The sequence below is a fragment of the Diadema antillarum genome, unplaced genomic scaffold (assembly GCF_040938485.1).
Source record: "Diadema antillarum isolate AM-2024a unplaced genomic scaffold, OU_Dant_1.0 scf00000151, whole genome shotgun sequence".
Lineage (NCBI taxonomy): Eukaryota > Metazoa > Echinodermata > Echinoidea > Diadematoida > Diadematidae > Diadema > Diadema antillarum.
Genome location: NW_027271040.1, coordinates 1,880,428 through 1,897,353, shown reverse-complemented (window position 1 = coordinate 1,897,353; position 16,926 = coordinate 1,880,428). Strand labels below are relative to the sequence as shown.

At 37.0% G+C, this 16,926-nt stretch overlaps 1 protein-coding gene across 1 annotated transcript in view; it reads right to left on the bottom strand.

Annotated features, from left to right (window-relative positions):
* Positions 1-5,551: 5,551 nt before the first annotated feature.
* LOC139721878 (N(G),N(G)-dimethylarginine dimethylaminohydrolase 1-like) overlaps positions 5,552-16,926 on the bottom strand; it is an 88,616-nt gene continuing 77,241 nt past the window's right edge. Inside the window, exons 3-5 of the mRNA XM_071633200.1 lie at positions 11,606-11,802; positions 10,799-10,927; positions 5,552-6,135 (exon numbers count right to left, since the gene is read on the bottom strand). Of these exons, the coding sequence (XP_071489301.1) occupies positions 6,016-6,135; positions 10,799-10,927; positions 11,606-11,802 (446 nt within the window). The 3' untranslated portion in view covers positions 5,552-6,015. The remainder of the gene's footprint in view (positions 6,136-10,798; positions 10,928-11,605; positions 11,803-16,926) is intronic.

The window sequence follows — 16,926 nt, the reverse complement described above, 5'->3', positions numbered from 1 at the left end:
CAGCTGGATTACGTACCATTTCTGTATTTAATTTTGATTCACAAATAATGTTTTTACAAGTACAAACGATATCCAATCGTTACAAGCTATCAGTTTTGAAAGCAATTACTTGATTGCTAATTATCAAACAATCAATTGTAAAAATACTAGGAATTATTTTGTGTGTGTGTGTATCACTTTATTATGCTGCTATCAAGTTGATTTCTGTGTATTCACATTAGACGTCATAAACATTCATTTCCATTTGATTCACTCAGCACGTATTGCAAGTGTCATGTACTATCAACAGACATTCATTAATGTTCTATCTACAAATTTGATAAAATTGTCAAAAAATCTGCATTGTTGTCAATGCAATCAGGCTAGCCTACTCCATAGAAATGGTATGGAAGCAAGTGGTTTTATTCATCAAAACCTCAACTAAAAAAAAAAGAAGGAAAAAATCAAACAAGAAGTTACATTCAAAACACAGTCTTTATAAGCTACTGTATCACAATGTTGATGCATATCCATAGTTACTGTTTTCACTCTTGACTCTTGCTAGTAACACAGGGGTGTGCACTAGCATAAGATTTCCATGAAACTTCACACATACAAATTCTACGAGGAGAGCAAAGATAACAATCCCCCCCCCCCCCAAAAAAAAAAGGAGGAAAATAAGGACTTTTATCCAGGCAAGACAAGACTAAATGCACAGTTTGCCCTGCTCACACAAACAACCAAGGGAAAATAGCCAGGGGGCAACCTTCTGTTTTTGAACAGCACCTGTGGAATAGAAGTATCAATAAAGCAATTTTCATTTTTACGCCATCAAAATGAAACAAAATCAGAAACAAACACGGAAAAGGAATCCAATATACAGAATAAAGTTTCAGAGAATGACTGAGCCCCAAATAGCCAATGATTATTAAATAAATATATATATTTTCTGCCAAGTATTTCAGCAGAAAAATCCTAACATACATTGGGCCGGCAACTCCCTTCACATTAACTTTCAAAGAGGGGATACTAAATGTTTACTCACCGCATTTATCACTGCACATACACTGTACTAATTTCAGTATAAAGGATTCTCCAAGAGCAAACTTTCTCAGACACCATTAGAAATATTCTAACAATAAATAATTGATACATAATCCCACCCGAGGGTCAGCCGGAGAAAATTCGTTTTGTGCAATTCTCAGTCAGAAAGGGGTGTTCTCTCTCAGCATACCTTACAAAATTTTCACTTATACACAATATTTGTTACAGCAGTGATGGGCTTTCTGAAAAATTGTTGTCATTCTTCGACAAGAACCACACCATGCATTTCACCTGGGTACATTCAGAATTCAGAAAAGACAAATCAAAGATTAGTAAATCTTGCTCATGCAATGTCACTGTGGAAATTGACTTCCTAGATTTACACCAGGGCCCATGTTCATCATCAACATTGCAAAATTACTGCATATCACCAAGTCATAATGATAAATAACATATGCCGGGACAAGTCCACTAACACAGGATGCATAATTATAAACTGTTGGGATTTGGTGTGATTATTTCTTTCTCTCATGTTTTTTTTTTTCCTACGGGAGGAAAAAGGCTGGATTTTTGTAGTATGTACGGATGCCATTTCTTGCATTTAATATGATATCACAGGAGAATAGCTGTTACCCACATCAAGGCAAAATCTCTGAAGGCACAGTCAGACTGGTATAAGATCAAGAAGATTAAGTTCGCAATCTTTAAGATCTCAAAGTTTTGCCAGTGTGACCGCAAACTTCCTGCGAAACTTCTTGCAAAACTTCTTGTGAAACTTCTCGTGAAACTTCCCACTCCAAGTAGTGATATTTCCCTTCACTCCCTCCAAACTTCTCGATCTGTTTGCAGGTGGTGTCTCCAAAGCGCGAGATCACTATCGTGTACACATGTGCATTGTTACGTCACAACCACTAACTTTCGGACGGGGCGCTCTTTCTTCTTTCTTGCACGCGCAGAGATGACCCAAACTTCTCGATCGAGAAGTTTGGCTTCCAGTGTGACCGCAAGACAAAAGATCGCGAAGACTTTGTGACCTTAAACTTCTCGATCTTTTGCCAGTCTGACCGCACCTTATGTCTCTTCTAGTTTCCCTCAAATGAGACAAATTCATCTCTAAACTATCTCAAAGGCTTGCTCGTGCACTATAAAGTCTAAAGTCTAGCTAAACACTGACACTGTATGGGGCCATGGACAGTTCAATTAAAATTCTCTCAGAGTATAACACTGCTATGTACGAAGAGGAATGTACAGTTTAAAAAAAATCTTAATACAGTACCAGCAAGCTAAAAAAATATCCATGACAATTGTGCTGTGTTTGAGGATAGGAAACTGTATTAGGGTCACCACTATGCCCCAAAACGGTTACTCCAGAATTGTGGTATTGTTGTCATTATTGTCATCATTTCCTTCAGCTTATCTAGTCAGGGATAGAAGGGCGCTTAGGCAAGGCATTCTGTCAGTATAGTACTTGAAGTTATGACCTTCTTGCACTCATGCATCAGTTCACAAAATTTTGGCACTCGGTAAGCTTGGCAATTTTTACCAAAGAAAGATGCTTTTCACAGGTAGCTCCATAACTGACAATCACTGTTACAATTTTTGTAGTTTAATCATTTTTTATTAAAACTGCACTTCCCTTTTATAGTTTTTTTTTTCAACCAACACTGCTAAGAAAAGGAGTAAAAGTGATCAACTTCGAGAATAAAAAACTCGCAGAACAATTGCAGTTGCATCATTTTGTCAGAATGCACGAAACTGAACTGCATTTTTTTTTGTTGCATTGACTATGAAAGGATAAGATGGAATAACTTAGAATAAAGATTATGATATTCAGAAAAATCCAAGATTACAGGCAGATTGCAGACTATTATATTTCTTTAAAAACATTGTTCATAATGACAGCTGCTGTATATTTCCTCTTATTTTCACTAAAAATTGTAAAATCACACCAATGCCATTTCACACTTGCAATTATTCTCATGCTATTTTACAAACACTGCCTTAAAATTTCCAACCAGATGACAAAGAGATGAAGATAAATTTGATGATATCCTTTAAATCTAGAATGCACATTACAAGAGAAGTTATAGCTTTTCTTTTTCCACTTGTCTGAGAAAACTATGGGGTTACAAAGTCTGACATCATTGCGTAGAACGTGTGACATTTGAGTGCAGTTTAAAGTTTAAAGTTTAAAGGGGCATTCATTCCAGACGACTTTTTTAAATTTCACATCATGTAGTACATAAATCGACAGCTCCATATATAGAAATGTGGAATTTATTGTGGTATTTGAGCAGAGAAACCAATCCTCTGAAAAATCTGAGACAACTTACACTGAACAGTGTTGATGACATAGGAGCATCACATATTTCAGAAATGTAGCACTGTAAGTCCATTACAATACCATTTACTTAACAAGTTCACCTGTGTAGAATTCATGCATGCGTTTCTTCTTTTGTTCTGCTTCCTTGAGCCAAACTCATGCATTCTTATGGTGAGGCTGCCATGTCATCATCCTTGTTCAGTGCAATTTGTTTTAAATTTTGAAAACGTTCTTATTCCTCATCTCAATCACAATAATTTCTGAAACTCTGTACTCAGTATAACTGACTTATACTAGTAGTTGGTCAAATGTAAAAGTCAGAAAAATCATCCGGAGGTCTCCTTTATTAAAGCTACCATAAATGATAAGAGCTCGACTGGCCTGTACACTCTGCAGCCCTGTGGAGTAGGTTTAGTCACAAGAATTTAATTAATTATTGAAATACTGCATAGCCATTTATTCCGCAATTCCATGACTTCGCAAGTCAGGACATGTAAGATAATATTGTGCGCAAGTCTTACTTTTTTATAGGAATTGAAAAATCCATGTTGGACTAGAAAAGTACAAAATGTCTGCATGAATGTACAGCTGCATCTGCAGGATTGAAACATGTATGCAGAGAATTATCATATTAAAAGGAGAATGCACCCTCTGGAGAGTTTTATATGTGACATAAAAAGTGAAAACGCAACCAATTAATTATGATTACAGCAGAACTATAACTATGCATAATTTCAAGTTTTAAAAAAAATGACAACTGAATGTCAGTAAGTCTGCTATATGAGGAGTACCTCATATGAATCATACTGGGCAAATAACAATGACTTTGTGTACATGTGTGTAACATCCCCACAAAATATTGGGCAATTCACTCTCTTGCAACCTTTTTTTTCATTAGACTGACATGCACTGTGCATAGACATATCAACCCTATTACGTTATAGCAAATGCATTACATAACATTTGATAGCGAGCTTTAGCTCTGCAATGTAAATGCTAAGACAATGCTAATTACTGTAAAAGTGGAAATTTTTGCAGTGTCTAAATTTCCGCACATTTCGCTCAATAAGAAACTAGCGCGAAAATAAAAGCATGTGAATATTTCAGCTTGCCCTATGTTCCAGTAGTTGATGTCTTGATTCCGCGGAATTAAAAACACAGGAAATTCTTCTTGCCCGGCCGAGCGTGAAAAATTAGTCTTGCAAAAAATATCCACTTTTACAGTAGGCCAAAAATGGTGTTCTGCACATGGACAAGACAGCTGTTTCATTGTCCAACCTGGGAGGCTGAGTCGTCAAAGTGCTTAGTGCTTGTGTTGCAGATCTAACGCTCATTAATAAATCAAAGGAAGCAAATGTCTTCCAACAAATACATAAATGTTCTCACTTTGGTCATCTTCTTTAGACAAGAAATCTGGATTCTTTACTAGGTACTCTTCATTATCACAGAGTAAATGCAATTTATACCTAACTGCAATGATAGATATTTGCCTCTTGCCCATGCACTGAGAAAATACAATCTCTGTGGGAAATGCATTCCGTCATGTTCTTAAAAACCTTTAAAAACTTAAAACCTCTTTGTCACAAGACAATTGTGCTCTTTCATACATTAGGGCAAAGACTGAAAAGAAACTACATATTAGTCAAATAAAACTTCCCTTTAATTCTATTAAAGAGACAACCAAAGCTTGTCAGCACGACATTTTTATACATGAGCAAAAGAAAGACAGGACAGAAAAGTTTGTTTATGGATTCAGAATCTGTGGATCAAAGTTTGCCAGCAGCAACGATATTGCTTATAATACACTTTGTGTGTCTCCCTCCCCTTTCCTCTTTTTACAATCTCTGATACTCTCACTTCAATAATATATCCAAAGGTTGTTTTCATGGCATATGGATGAAAAAAAAATGGATTTAAGAGACCATGGAAAGATGGCAAGTTCTCACACAATGCTTTTCAAAAGTCTGTTGTAATGAAAAATAAAGTTGATGTAAAAAGATTCCATACAAAGATTTGAATACCTACAAAAATTCATTGTGTATGTGTATGTCTAAATCCTCAAAAAAAATCTTCCAGCAAAGCAAATAATGAAATATGGAAGGAAAAACACAATAAAAATGTCATGTGATAACCTTAGGTATTAGTACTCTTGGCAGCATATTCTTCCTTTAACACAGATTTGATAGAATCCCAACCCCCCCCCCCCCCAAAAAAAAAAAAAAAAAATCAAATCTTCTATATTTCCAATGTAACTCCACATGAACGTCACAAAGTAATGCAATCTTAACATCTACAATATGTTTAATAGTGCATAAATAACATTTTCACATCCATACTTGTTTTTCTTTAAAATATCTAATATCCCTAAAACGGAAAGAGCAATCAAAGAAAAGAATCTGACAAAATATTCATTCCTAAAATATTTTTAATCTCTATAAGCAATCTACAATCTACCTGTAAAAGAATTTCATGTCATGTTGCTTTTGGTCAGGGTATATAAACAGAAACACACATTTGCACGCTGAGAAAGAGAGCAAAAAGAAATGACAAAATAGACGAGAAAAAATAAGGAAATCCGTCCTCTATAGGTTTATTTTTTTGATATTGACAGCAAACAGGTTCATGATAATGATGAAGAAACAAGTTTTTGGTAGTCTGTCTCTCCAGTCCTATACTTTGGGTTTCTTATGAATGAGAATTGAACGACATGTGAGCGCACCGTCAACTTTCCGGAACTCGCTGTTCGGCATCTCGATGCGATTCGTGTGCGGGAAGAGAGATTCAAATTTCTGCAAAGAAGAGAGAGAGAGAGAAAGAGAGAGAGAGAGAGAGCAATAAAACATTAACTGAGTGGCAGAACATGTTGTTGTTAATCATTGCTCCATACTCCATTTATCTGATAACAAAGAACACTCCATTTCATACCAGTTTAGTCTCTGAAATGCATATGTGACCCGCTACAACAAAAGGATCCGAAAGTCAAGGGAGGTCGATTTTCTGAAAATGACACGACATTATTCCCTTACTCTTCCCCTTTAATTTCATATTTAACACATCTCATAAAAGCACTTGGTTGCAGAGATACTGATGATTTTATGAGATCATGTCGAGTGGTCTAAGAAATCAGCGTTTCGAGAAAACCACCTTCAGAGTTTTCTTTCGGACGCAATTGTGATCAAGGAGAGGTAAGACAGTTTTCACCTCTTCACAACAGAAGGTCCACTCAAGCAACCTCTGCAATGTTCAGTCAAGCTTAGTGCCAGTAGTCTGCACATGACAAATCAGTAACCAGGGTGCCATGCACTGACCAATAAGATCACTCCCTCATTGCTAGGGGCGGAGTCTATCTGTGGTGCTAAATCCAAATCTTCAGACAAATTTCTGTTCTGTTGAAAGTCAGAAAAATCAGGGCCCAGAAAAACATGAATTTCTTACCTTTCCTTTGATCATTTAGGTTCGAAATATTGTCAGATGATAGACGTAACATCAGACTACAACATTATGCCAACAAGAAAAACGATTTTGATGATCTGACTTCAATCTCGATTTTCTCAGCTAAGCCGTCAGCGACTTTCGGATCCTTTATTGTTGTGGCGGGTCACATATCGCTATGGCCTCATCTTGAGCCTACCTTTAGCTGGCACAGCACCGACCATATGTACCTCATCATACACTTTGATTACCATACATGTACCAAAGGACAGTAGTGATAATCAATTCCCCTTCACAAATATATTGCACTGTTAAATCTGAGGACTATACGTCCAGCAAATATCATAACTACCTGGAAATGCCTCCAGTGCACACACAATTTAAAGGACAAGTCAACCTTCATAGACATGGATTGAGCGAATACAGCAATATTAGTAGAACACATCAGTAAGAGTCTAGGAAAAACGGACAATCCGTTCAAAAGCTATGAATTGTTGAAGTTTCTGCTCAGTCACTGTTGGATGAGAAGACTACTACAGCTTGTGATGTCACATGTGTAGAACAATACAAAGAAAACATACAGCAAATTCAACATATTTTCACATTTCTTGCATAATAAAAAAACACCTGACTTGCCTCTTTCAGAAGGCAGGGGAATAATATTACACTTAACATACATCAGTGACAAGTAGAGAAAATATGCACTTTTTCAAATATAAATATTTGTGAAATTCTCTTTATATTTTCCCCATATCATTCTACGTGTGTGACAATGTACACTGCAGTAGACTTCTCATCCGGCAGTGACTGCACAGAAACTTAAAAAAAAAAAAAAATCTTAACTTTTAAACGGATTGTTGAATTTCCTCCAAACTTTTCCTGATGTGTTCTACTAATATTGCTGCCTTCACTCAATCCACATGTCTACGAAGGTGGACTTGTCCTTTAAAAGTACTTTCTCCATACATGAACCCAGGGGTGGTATTCTGAACACCGTTTTATCTCTGTTGTAACTTGTGTTGTAACTTGTGTTGTAAGTCTGTGAGTTACAACACCGCTAAAACAGTTGTAAATCGGTATTCTGAAAACTGTTTTAACGGTGTTGTAAGTCATGATAACCACGCCCATCGCAATAATCATATCCAATAGGAAGTATTGTTAGAAGTAGCATCTAAGACATTTCAACCAATAAGATTGCTCCCTTGGGCAAATGCGCCTTGCTTAACTCTGCGCGTTTTAACAAGCGCTCATTCTCTGGCGTGCGCACAAATAGGACAATGGTATGCGCAGGTGAAGAGAGCCAGAGATGAAATAAAGTTACAACAGAAGCTTGATCATTATGCCTTCTTACCGGTTTTGACGTATAGTTGGTGCAGTAGGGGATTCGCAAAGCTATCTCAGATTGAGTCTTTTTATCTGAAATTTTGTTTAAAAAATAAGAAGATATCTGGCCTTCATAAGAGAAAACCAAATTTCATGGTTTATGGGGAACTAGACGCTTCTAAATTAAGTTAAGCCCTTGCAATGCCATGTTATTATTATCATTATTATTATTGTTGTTGTTGTTGTCACTATCTTCACAAGATATCTCTTGGAAATCATTATCACGTCAAGTTCCATCATGGAACCTTAGACTTCTAATACTTTTCTCAGGATTCGCGCCATCCCCAGCAATAAATATTTTTGAAACACCCAAAGATACTGATAATGAATTCTTATTGGTGAAGCTGAAGCATGACTTTGTATTACTAGTATTATTTTTTTTTTGCCAGTATGCGCTCCTATGTTTATTGATACCATTTATTAATTAAGACAAATGTTCTTTGTTTATGATGTAAAACTTGATCGATCTTGTGTTATGTTTTTGTTGAAAAAGAAAAAAGAAGAAGAATGAAAATAAATGAATTGAATTGAATTGAATTGAATTGTGAAATCATATAAAAATATTTAATATTTTGTAAGATATTTTTAAAATGAATAGTGCTTAAAACAAGTTACTGCCGACGGTGCCGGTAACCTTTCTGTTCATGTGTTTGTGTGTTTTTATCTATGTGCATAATTATGCTGCGCGTATGTACTTGCAATGTTACTGTTACCAAATTTTGTATTGTGGAATGAGCTTACATTTTGTCAAACTGCTATATCATTTGCCTTTCTGTACATACATTGTTTTTATTTTTTGTATATCTTTTTTATTTTGAACTCGCATACCACAATATTGACTTGATGAATTATCTCACTATCTAACATAAGTTAAAACGAAAGTTACAACGGAGTTAAAACACCTTCCACCCTGTTTTATCTCAGAAGCATAAATTTGCACGGGGCGTGACTTACAACAGAAGATAAAACAGTTTTCAGAATACCGTGTAATCTAATGGGTGTTCAGGTTTGCGCCCACTGTTACGCGCGTGCGCATACCCTAAGACAATGGTATGCGCAGGCAAAGAGTGCGCAAGATAAAACACAAGTTACAACAGAAGTTACAACAGAAGTTACAACAGAGATAAAACGGTGTTCAGAATACCGATTTGTTACAACAGACTTACAACAGAGATAAAACGGTCTCAGAATACCACCCCAGGATTCTAGAGGTCGCTGTTGCATGGACCAATGCTTATGCATCTGGCATATTCCAAACATGAACACCATTTCTCATGCTGTGTATGTTGCAAATAGTCAAAATGATGTCAATCCTAGTTTGTCTCTTGCTTCAGCCATTGTTTCTGTCTGGCTCTGGCTACTATAGATATATCCTTGATTGACAATCAACCCATTCCTTACGGGAACCTGGTATACCAGGTTCCCGAGATGAAGACAAGAATGCCTGCTTTCATGGCATAAATTAATGTTTCTTTGTGTGATAATGCCCAGAAAAATGGGTTTGGTAAGGGATAAGAGTTTATTCTTTCAGCATCTGTTCTCTTTCTGTTGGAAAATTAATGCGTATATCAGTGTTATTTACTTTTTTTCTGATTTAGTTTGCGCTTGTTCAACTAAAAAAACTTGTATGGACATGTGTACTGTAAAAGTGGATATTTTCGCGCAACTAATTTTTCGCGCTGGGCTGGGTCAGAAGAGTTTCGCGTGTTTTTAATTCCGCGGAATCAAGACATCACGCAAAGGAACATATGACAAGCAAAAATATTCACATGCTTTTATTTTCGCGCTATTTTCTGGTTGCACGAAATGCGCGAAACTTTCAACACCACGAAAATTTCCACTTTTACAGTAGAGCAATCAAAGCTGAGCTGAGTAGATTTCTTTGTTCGCTGACCCAGTCACCTCATTCAGGTGCCTGGTTTTGTGTAGAACAAAGGAGTCTGTGAGCCCATCAGCGCATGCTCTATTCATACCTCGCATCCAATAGATATTTTCATTGTTTGATGGCACATGTAGTTGATTGTGGAAAAGGGGTACATGTACCGCTTGACTGCTTTCACACAGGTTGATTAGCAACCTGTCTGCCTCTCTGTCGACAGGCAAAAAGAATCTTGTTTAGGGGCATTAAAGGAACTCAGAGAACTGCAGAAGGAATGGGTTAACTACTCGATGTCGTTGAAGATGGCAGCGAATATCACACCATTAAAACAGCGCCCTCTTGGATCCCGGGTTTGTGAACCTTTAATAATCATGCGTGGTCAATTCACAAATTAATTTCTTTTCAAGAGTGAGCTTTGTCATTCATTAACTCAGCTTTATATATTTGTTCAGTATTTGAGTTACAGCAGACCAGGGCCCCATTTCATGAAAAGTTGTTACGATAGCATCTCTTGCTGGAATGGCAGTTGTCATGGTAGCGTTAAAAATCTAGCTTTCTGATTGGCTGTCGCTATGGAAAGTTACTATTCAAGCAAGAGTTGCTACCCTAACATCCATAATGAAATGGGACCCTGATGTGTCTAAAGACAGTATGTGATGCTTGATGATTTGTTGTTGTTGTTGTTGTTGTTGTTGTTGTTGTTGTTGTTGCTGTTGTTGCTGCTGCTGTTATTATTGTTGTTGTTGTTTCAGGAGTACCTTGTAACTTTCTGGGAAGTCCTCCTGTGAACAGTGTATTAGTGTGCGGTTGACGTAGACACAGTTGGCTGCCTCGTCGTCAGGTAGCGTAACTTTGCTGTACTTAAATGATGCCTTGGACTCAATTTCCTGCATGAATGGGAGGAAGTAAAGACGTGAATTAGAAGAGATAACGTCACACATGGAGTTATTTGAACACATTTATACAGTTTACTGGGGGAAGGGGAATGCTTCTCAAGTACACACACAAATTTTTGGTGGTTTTTTGTTGTTGAAAATATTGCATACATCTGTCCTCAATTATACATTTACTTTCAATGCCTTTTTAATCCCAACTCTTATGCCTTTACCGGTACCGACTTTGGAGCAACCTCACCATCACTCTATACAATATGTGACTGTGAGTAGTGGCATTGTCAGATAAATGAGCAAAGAGTGTTTCCAAAAGAATTGTCATTTACATCGTGCATTTTGGTCAGGCACCACACAAATTTGGATTTTGAACCTTTTTCAAGGTTCAAGGTTTGCATATTCACCTTATATACCATCTATGAAAAGGAATTCAATTATTTTTTTTTCAGCCCTGTCATTTAACAATGGACTTTTTGTGGCACTATGGTATTCTGATGCCTACTTGGTCTTACAAACATACTGACTGCCAGAAAATGATTGCTATAAAAACCCAAACAAACAAATAACATCAGCAACAAAACACCTGAAATATGCCATTAATTACTACTGGACTCATGGGCATAGCACAACTTAACAGAAGTGATCTGCAACAACAATGTGATTCGGCTTGCATACTTTTAGGGCCTTTTGTGCCACCTTGCTGGACCCGACTGCAATGACCCCTGGACTAGCCATGCTCATAAAGGACTTGAGATGGAGGGAGCCCTCGGCCAGCTTGATGGGGGACACGGGGTAGTTCTCAAACGTGTCGGCTAGAAACATGGCACCCTTCATATTTGTCCGCTTTGAGAGTCCCACAAAGAACTCCTTTCCTGAAAATGAGAGCAAACACAAAGAAGACCGAACAGTCACAGAAATGTCAGTAATTGCTGGTTATTTCTTACACTGTTTTACATTACACATATACATTCATCAGGGCTCGACACTAACAATTTTCTCTTGCGGCCCATTCAGGCCACTACAATCTTCAAAGCTTAAATTTTGGTGGCCTGATAAAGAAAGGTAGTGGTCCAAAATAAACGGAAATACAACAATCAATTCGGAATCTTAAGTGCGCAATCGGGCCACGAAAAGAGACCCGTGTTGAGGCCTGGTAGTATAAGCTCTCATAACCTCCCATTTCCTGAAAGCAATGAGGCTGTCTGCAGGGGCGCCTTAACAAAATTAAAGGGGGATGCACGCACAGCCCCCCCCCCCTTTCTCTTTTTATTTATTTTGTTTTAACAAAAAATAAAGGGAGGGTGCGCGCTGGGTGTGCTCCCCCTGGATCCGCCACTAGTCTGCATTTATTGGTAATACCATGCCACAAACATAAACCTCAGAGTTGACACAGGCCCTCTATAGTCACAAGTGGGTGAAGGCCTGCAGAATGGGGATCCTGGATGAAATCATAAGCATCACCCCACATTCCTGTCAGAAGCAGAGCACGGCACGCCAGACGGGAGATCAAAGACGGGCAACCAACCGTGATGGCGCAGCAACTGACTGGGACGTCATTAGTTGCATGAGATAAGCAGGCTCAGTGGCAGCCATGTCTCCTCTGATGGGAGGTCTCTTGTCTCCATGGCAACACAGAGGATGTCATCACTCCCGCAAGTGACTCGCTGGTATTAACCTTCTCCTCCTTCCCAACCCTTTGCCAAGATGACACAAGAATTCTTGACATTACCTTCTATAAAAAATTCCACCAATATTGTATATGTATTAAAAAATTGTATATACATATTTGTATCTCATGCATTTGAATGCAGAGTACCAGTACTGCATCATTAGATTATGCACACCAGCTGCATAGTCTAGAATTGTAACAGCATCAAAAAGTTAACACAGCATAAAACGTGTCTTCACAACATTACTACTTTTCATTTCATGAAGGATTTTCTGAGCAAGATTCATGGCACCACATATAGAGATTGATGTCGTGTGGTGCCAATTTAACCAGTCATAAATAATAGTATCAAATCAGTCTTGGCAGTTGACCAAAGACAACAGCCCATATCAACATTTCAACCATCACACTCTACTTCATGCAGGGACTTAACTACCCTTCCTTGAGGCCATTTTCACAAAATCTCTCTTGCTTTCAGTTTGATTTTTTTTTCCTGCCCTATCTGTATGTCTATTGCTAAATGATGTAATTTCTACCACTCAAGATTTAGCCTTCTCCCACACAGCTTTAGTTTTGTAATACATGTTCAAAAATAAGCACCAAGATATTGCATACATAAGACATGCATGCATTCATGAATTACTGCTATATTTCACAAATTGGGATGACCAAGACTATTTTGAATGTGTTGGTATCCCTGCTTAAAAATCACAGTGGTGGAATGAAGAATAAGTACAGGTATTACTCCTTTCAAATAAGAATGTAAGAATTCCCCATTTGAAGATGACACATAGGACATTCGAGTTATGGGTGACAATATACAAGAGATGCATGTATTCATGAATGAACTACTGTTATAATATTTTGCAAATTGGGATGCACAAGACTATTTGAGAATGGTGGTATCCCTGCTTAAAAATCACAGTGATAGAATGAAGAGTAAGTATTACTCCTTTCAAGGAAAAATGTAGGGATTTCCCCATTTGAAGGTGACACATTGGACATTCGAGTTATGGGTGGCAATATCTAAGTTTTTAAATTTGTTAAAATCAGTCCAACTGCATGTTGCACAAATAAAAAAAAGCTGGGGAATATACCACGGGCCCGTTGCATAAAAGTTACTATTATGGTAACTTTGCCATCCAATGGTAACTAACATGGCAACAATACTCAACAGCCAATCAAAATCAAGAATTCCATGGAAGTTACCATTGGATGGCAAAGTTACCATAATAGCAAATTTTATGCAACGGGCCCCAGGTATGCACTATTGAACAATACCATTTTGCTTTGTATGTCATAGGGTATCTTCTGCGACATGACATTAGCCAATGCAGCCTGGCTGAATTATTAGCCATATGAATGGATTGTAAAGGAGAGAAAAAAAAAATCTGGTTTATGTATGTGCCCGGTAAAAAGACCAGACACCAACCAGAGCTCATATACTGGGAGTAATTCCCCACCTGGTGGTAAAAAGCGTGATTTATTGACACCAGGCGAGGGAACTGCGCGTATTTGTAACTGCTTGGGAACACAATGACGAATGCTGCGCTTGCCGCACTCCTACGTGCTCGGAAAGAATGTCAGCCAGACGGCTGAATGTGGTTGCATAAAAGTGAAGAGGGAGCATTGTGGGCTTGACGAGTGTGACATCTGCATGAGGAATTTTTATGCGGCATCACATTTTAAAGTGCATGGAAGACTGTCTGTCTGTTGAAACTCTGGTTTCCATGGAGATATGGCTGTCCGTTTCATTTACCAGAAAAAAAAAATGCTACTCCTTTAAAGGACAAAACCCTACAGCATCTTATTCCATCAAAAAGAATAGACAGACTGCTGCCCCCATGAAAAACAGAGTAATATATTGATATATTCTTCAATATCCATACTATTTATCAAGTTCTTTTACATCTTAACAAGATAAGCATCCTGTTAAGATATGAAATACATTGATATATTCCTCTATATTCCTCAATACTGTAAAACGAGGAATGTTCGCGTGCATTTTAATTTCGCGAATTTCGCGAGCGCCAAGATTCGCGAAATTAAAATGCACGCGAAATTTCTCGTCTACACTATATGCATTAAACGCCTGTGGCAATTCGCAAAAATTTCATGCCACGAAAAAGGCCGTCGGCTCCAATTCGCGAAAATTTCGTGCTGCGAATATATCATGTTTTACAGTATTCATTCAGAGGAATATATTGATATATTCTCCAATATTCATACTATTTATCAAGTTCTTTCATATCTTAACAAGATAAGCATCCTGTTAAGACATGAAATACGTGGACATATTCCTCAATATTCCTCAATATTAATTCAGAGTAATATATTGATATATTTTTATATTTATACTATTTATCAAGTTCTTTTACATCTTAACTAGATAAGCATCCTGTAAAGATATGAAATACATTGATATATTCTTCAATATTCATTAATCAAAATCTTTCATATATCTGAACAAAACAAGCAACTTGTAAATATGTGAATTACATTCATAACATTCTGCAACATTTATATATGAAATTTTGTCAACAAGATAAGCATCCACAAAATCTTTCCTCAAACAAATACACATCATGTATAAGTGCATTTGTGTGTGTTCTATTTTCTGAATATATTTGATTTAATGTGAATATGCTGCTGACGCCCAATGAAATTCAAGTAAAGAACATCAAAAGAGTGTTTGCGGGTGTGTGTGTGGGGGGGGGGGATTGAATCCTTTTATAAAACAATGCAATTCAACATTTATGGCTTCTGTTATCATTCATGAGTAAAGAAAATTACTGCGATTTAAGGGGGAATGGCATGTAATTACATGCTAACACGGATATTGCTCCCATTACACATCGACACAGATATTGCTCCATTATAGATTAACACAGATATTGCTCTGTTAGATATTAACACAGATGTTGCTACAGTGGAGAGCCTACAAATAATCTTCTTCTATAACTTTATATTGCAGGAAATATTCCTGCACTTGTACAGAAAACTATCATTTTTTTGGGGGGGGGGGGGCAACATTTGTCTAAAATCATCCATGGCTATCTTCCATGATGATTGTAAAGTGAAATATACCGATATTTGCTTTAAAAGACACAGTTCAAGGCACTTAAAAATATATGACTGCTTTGTGGATGATGATGTATTCTTATGGTATTTACCTAGGGCAGATCCTTCAGTGATAGTACACTGGGCAAGTCCAAGATAACACGCGCGTTACGTATGGGACATTCAGAGACTTTTATGACCTGAAAAATAGTGTTAATGGCTTTTGACCATATTAAACTTTATCATGGTGATTGATATCTAGGAGAAGTATGATCATGCAAAAAATGGAGAAAAATGACCTTCACATTTATATTCTAGAAGAGAAAATATGTGCCGTTACGTATGGGACCAGAAAATTTTTGTTTTTTTGAACATTTTTTTCAACCTCAAAACTCTCTGAAAGTATTTCATTCTACAACTTGTAACTCACTGTGATGAAAGTCACAACACTCAAGATTATCACAGGTAAGTTTCGTGTCATTAGGTAAAAAGTTTTAATTACAGGTTCTAATTAAAGACAGACATGACGTGTTACGTATGGGACAGTTACGTATGGGACAGTTTGTCCCCCATTCATTTAGTGTGTGAAGAACCATGTTTATGGGTATTTTGCATAATTATTGAAGTAAAATCAGTTGAAACTACTCAAATACTGATCCAGATTGTCAAGGAAACAATATTTCCCAAATATTCACCATCCTAATCATATTCAATCATATTTTTATATTTTTATGACCAACCTGAGTATGCATGCCCCTTGTCCCCCATTCGTTAAGTGTGTGGAGAGACTTGTTTATGGGTATTTTGCAAAATAATTTTGCAAAATACCCATAAACAAATTTTTGCATAATTATTGAAATGGAATCAGTTGACACTACTCAAATACTGATCCAGATTGACAAGGGAACAATATTCCCCAAATATTTACCATCATAATCATATTTAATCATATTCTATATTTCTATGACCAACCTGAGTACCGGGTATGTATGCCCTATTTTTATCAGGATAGTTACTACTGAAAACTTGAATAGTTGAAGGTGTTTACTTCCATTGATGAAGGGCAGTTTGCCATTTCGTTTCAATAAAAAACAACTTGACACAAGAAATATTAATTTTTATAAATAAGCAATACCTGCTGCATGGAACCCCAGTGATCGAGTAGATTACCCATGAATTTTGTCGTGGCTATTATTGAAACCTGAAGAAGGACAATTTGTGTATCACTTGCAGTAAAAAAAAAAAAAATCATTTTACTTTATATTCT